The 4,436-nt window shown below is 45.3% G+C and overlaps 1 protein-coding gene across 7 annotated transcripts in view; it reads left to right on the top strand.

The window, feature by feature from the left end:
- triob (trio Rho guanine nucleotide exchange factor b) overlaps positions 1-4,436 on the top strand; it is a 121,418-nt gene that overhangs the window by 96,409 nt on the left and 20,573 nt on the right. For 6 of the 7 annotated variants that reach the window (XR_004332295.1, XM_032517632.1, XM_032517635.1 and 3 more), the window contains 8 exons: positions 362-539; positions 793-1,688; positions 2,693-2,943; positions 3,040-3,169; positions 3,267-3,294; positions 3,560-3,722; positions 3,900-4,021; positions 4,286-4,364. Coding sequence is in view for 6 of the 7 variants with exons in the window: in XM_032517632.1 (XP_032373523.1) it covers positions 362-539; positions 793-1,688; positions 2,693-2,943; positions 3,040-3,169; positions 3,267-3,294; positions 3,560-3,722; positions 3,900-4,021; positions 4,286-4,364 (1,847 nt within the window). In the remaining variant the exon portion in view is untranslated. Of the gene's footprint in view, positions 1-361; positions 540-792; positions 1,689-2,692; positions 2,944-3,039; positions 3,170-3,266; positions 3,295-3,559; positions 3,723-3,899; positions 4,022-4,285; positions 4,365-4,436 lie in introns of those variants that run through there. The other variant, XM_032517637.1, reaches the window with a different exon arrangement.

The following is a 4,436-nucleotide window of genomic DNA, read 5'->3' as shown; positions in this document are numbered from 1 at the left end:
TTTTTTTTTTTTACAGAGTCCGACGCAATTACTCCACATAAAACACACAGGGGCTACATTCACTTCCAGGTTTCTTCACAATGAAGAATAAGGGCAAAACAGAATCACCAATCGATTTTAAACTAACATTCTCTGTGTAGCTCAGTTGAAAACACTGGATATGCATCATGTTACCGTTTCATTCACTACCGAGCCGGTTTGTAACCAGTAAGCTGCCAACAGTGTGATCTTCACCTGTTCAACTGGCTTTACCAAATAGTTGTTCCAGCCCACTTTAACCCCCTTGTCTATGTATTGCATGTTCACATACTGAGTGTACTGTAGTTTATTAATCAAAACACTAATTTTTTCATCATTTCAGGTGAGCTGGTTGGGTTTAGAAGAAAATGCAGACGACCCCTGCAAGTTCACGCTCACCTCCAGATCATCGAGTGGCAGCCTGGAGCGATACACCCTCCATTCAATGAGCCCTGGAGTTAGTCAAGTCTGGGTCCACCAGGTCAGCCAGATACTGGAGAACCAGCGCAATTTCCTCAATGGTAAGAGTATGATGTGCCTATTACTGTGCACACAAAATTACAAACTTACACCAAAATGATGCTGTAATTGGTCCTTTAGTGGAAATGTGCACAAGTAGCAATATTTTTGAGTTTTTAATATTGTACTACATCTTTTTCAATCTCAAATACTGTCTAGTGTTGTCTTAAGGGTTCTGTCTTGATTATTATGAGTTTTTATTTAAATATGCTTTTGTGTCATGAGTGTAATCTTGCCCCTCATCCTCTCCCACAGCTCTGACATCTCCCATAGAGTACCAGAGGAACCACGTGGGTGGTGGCGGGCCAGGCGGTCCACCCAGCAGTAGCAGCAGTAGTACTGGAGGCCTGCCAGGAGGCAGCAGCTCCAACAGTACCTCCAACATGGGTGGGGGAGGTGGCGGCGGTGGCTCTGGAGGATCAGGGAGCAGCTCCTCTTCTCTGTGCGGCCCTCGCTCCCGACCCTCCCGCATCCCCCAGCCATCCTCACGCCTCCCCCAGCCCGTCCACCACCACCATCCCCCGGGCCCTGAGGGGCCCGACAGATCAGCAGGTAGGTGGTCACCCTGCCACCCTCCGTCCCCTCAGTCCCTCCCCTCTAACCCCTACTCAGACACCACCACAAATGGAGAGGTGTTGGCCTCAGAGGTCCCTAAGATGAGGATGCTGAATAGTCCTCATGGAAGTAACAGTAATAACAGTAACAGAGCATCAGACAGCATGGAGGCCAGTGTCAGACCAGGCCTGGGGGGCTATGAAGAAAACCAGACACATCAAACAGCTGGAATACCACAGATGGCTGTGGCTCCTCTTAATTTGCCCCTAAAAAGCCCTCGGGTTGGGACAGTTTCTCCTCTCAATTCACCTCTGTCCCCTGGAGGTGGAGGAAAGGAAGCATTTGTCCCCTCCAGCCCAGCCCATAAAGGCAACTCTTTCTGGGCTATGGTCCCTGCTGTGCCTCCCTCTCCCGCCAGCTGGCCTGGTTCCTTCTCCTACCCCAGTGACTGTGGTGGGGGAGGGGACTCTTTGGGCAGAGGAAGCCATGGGACGCCCTCTCATCGCCGCCACTCCACCCACAGTAAGGAAATAGACCGCATGAGCACCTGCTCCTCCACCAGCGAGCAGTCCATACACTCCACCCAGAGTAACGGGGTAAGATGCCAAGTCGAGGCCCAGGCTTTAGTGAGGCCCAGAGCTACTCACTAGTCACTAACCCCACCCTCACTGACTGGCTGTCCGTCAGTCACCCTGCCGCTGGCTCTGAGAATGGCTTGTACATGCATCGACTACTACACTGGAGATTAACGGCTATCTGAGTGCACTAACTTCACCAACAGTGTGTGTGAGAGAGAATTTTCTGGCACTCCCAGAATGTACTAACAGTGTGGATCTGACTCATAGAGCAGCTGTTGTATCTGCTTTCTTAGACTCTCTGAGCTTCAGTGTGTGTTTGCTTCTCTACTGCAGCTAATAAACACTAACAGTTCCCAAATTATTTAAAAAATATTTTTAAGTCATACTTCCATGGCTATATCGTCGTGCGATAATCAATGATCTCTGGTCAAAACTTTGTCACGGATCAGGAGCTCTTTCACATTGTACCTCCTTTTTTCTTTTAATAGTAAACCTTGAGACTACACCAGCTGCTGTTTGCTTTACTTCAGCCTGCTCTGTCTCTCTTCAAGCTGATAGATTGTCTTCTATATTTTTCTTGGAATATTCTTTACTTCAACTTCACTTTGCTCTTGTGAACACAAAGTTCCGTACTTCAGAATCTGACCTGAGGGTCATAACTTTTGCTTACATCTTCTCAGAACATAACTTCTGTCTTATACAATTACTTATTAGTTACCACTGTAGATGTAAATGATTGCCTTACCCATTTATATGCAAGATAAATAAAATAATTTCGCAATGCTACCTGCATGCATCAAGCATAATAGCAAGGTCATTTGTGTGTGTAACCATCGATCAAATCCTGCATTTGATTGGTGTGAGGCTACTGATACACTTCTATACTCTTCTTGTTTAGCAGTGTGTGTGTGTGTGTGTGTGTGTGTGTTTTGTTGATTTGCGTGCATGTGTAGTCTAACGTCGTGATTTGTTTAAACAGCGTTGTGTGTTTAAGTCTAAAGTTTTACAATCTTCTTTGACAGAGTGAAAGCAGTAGCAGCAGCAGTGTGTCCACCATGTTGGTGACCCAGGACTATGTGGCAGTGAAGGAGGATGAGATCAGTGTGGTGCAGGGTGAGGTGGTCCAAATGCTAGCCAGCAACCAGCAAAACATGTTCTTGGTGTACCGAGCCTCCAATGAGCAATGCCCTGCCGCTGAGGGCTGGATCCCTGGCTATGTATTAGGACATACCTCATCCTCCATCACACCCGAACTCCCTGAAGGAACCATCAAGTAAGGAAATGAGACAACCAGCAAGTGCAAATGTCAGAATTCATCATAATTATGCAAAAGCGGAATAGAAACTGAGACTGGTCTTGTTTTCTTTAGAAAATCATTATCATGGCACACAGCACTCCGCATCCGCCGAAAGTCTGAGAAAAGAGACAAAGAGGGGAGAAAGATGGAAAACGGCTATCGTAAGTCTCAGGACGGCCTGGCCAACAAAGTCTCTGTCAAGGTAGATTGTGAAATCATTTTTACAAACCCAATTAATTTGCTCTTCACATTTTTGTTAGTGCAAAACATCTAATGTCGTCCTTACATTTTCATTGCAGCTTCTAAATCCCAACTTCATCCATGATGGTATGTACACATTGTTCCTGTTAAGCGAGGAATGGATGAGTGTGTGCATGCGGGTGTGTGTTAAAACGATCAAGGAAACCTAAAGAGAGAACAACCCAATAAACCTTAACAAATCTACATGCTTGAATTTGGACCTTAAGGTCTTTTAAAATCTATCCCGTCCTATCATGGGACAACCTATAACTTCTATGTAATGTAATGTATAGCAATGTGGAGTTTAGCTGATTTGGGATTCAAGGTTCGGACTTCTATTCTTTCTCTCCAGCTCTTCCAGACTTCATTATCCCTGTTAGGGATGTAGCATGTGAGGGTGGCGACAGTGTTACTTTCAAGTGCAAAGTGTGTGGTCGCCCCCGGGCCACCGTCACTTGGCGTGGACCAGGCAACAACACTCTGAGCAACAATGGACAGTACAGCATCACTTACAGGTGACAGCATAAATCTAGACTCAAGTTTGAAGTGACTTAATTAAAGCATCACATTCATGGGATATAAAGCCATATTTCTAAGAAATACAAAATGCTACTGCACTTTTGGCCATTCACAAGAAAATCTCCGGTTTGCATAATGCAATGTGATCAGTGTTATAACCTTTCTCTCTACAGTGAGACAGGAGAGGCAGCTCTCCGTATCCTGGGAGTGTCTGTAGAGGACAGTGGTGTCTACACCTGTGTTGCCACAAACGTAGCAGGCTCTGTCACTTCCTCCGCCAGCCTCAGAGTCTCAGGTGAGAGCCCTGTCATTATATAAACCCTTTAACTATTCATTTTCCAGTGATCTAACTGGGTTTGTTCTGTCAAGCTAAATTATTGGGTACATTGTTGTACCTACACCACCTCAGGTAGGGTTTGAACCAGTGAAACTGTACATATTAATTTAGATTTAATTTCTGTTAAGCAACCAAGAAAGAAAAAGTCCTACTAAGTCCTAATAGATGCTTTAAAAAAGCAAGCACATCATTGTACTTAATCAAATATAATTATGTTCTCAGTAACTACTGATGATGGCAGTGAAGTACTCTGGAAAAGCAGCTTTGAGTCCCACTACACAGAGATCACTGAGCTAGGAAGGTAAGAATGTGCCGATTACCCCCCCCCCCCTTTTTATTTGAACTTGTATTGTTTGACTCTTCCTTGACCACA

The sequence above is a fragment of the Etheostoma spectabile genome, chromosome 6 (assembly GCF_008692095.1).
Source record: "Etheostoma spectabile isolate EspeVRDwgs_2016 chromosome 6, UIUC_Espe_1.0, whole genome shotgun sequence".
Lineage (NCBI taxonomy): Eukaryota > Metazoa > Chordata > Actinopteri > Perciformes > Percidae > Etheostoma > Etheostoma spectabile.
This window is presented reverse-complemented; position numbering and strand designations above follow the sequence as displayed.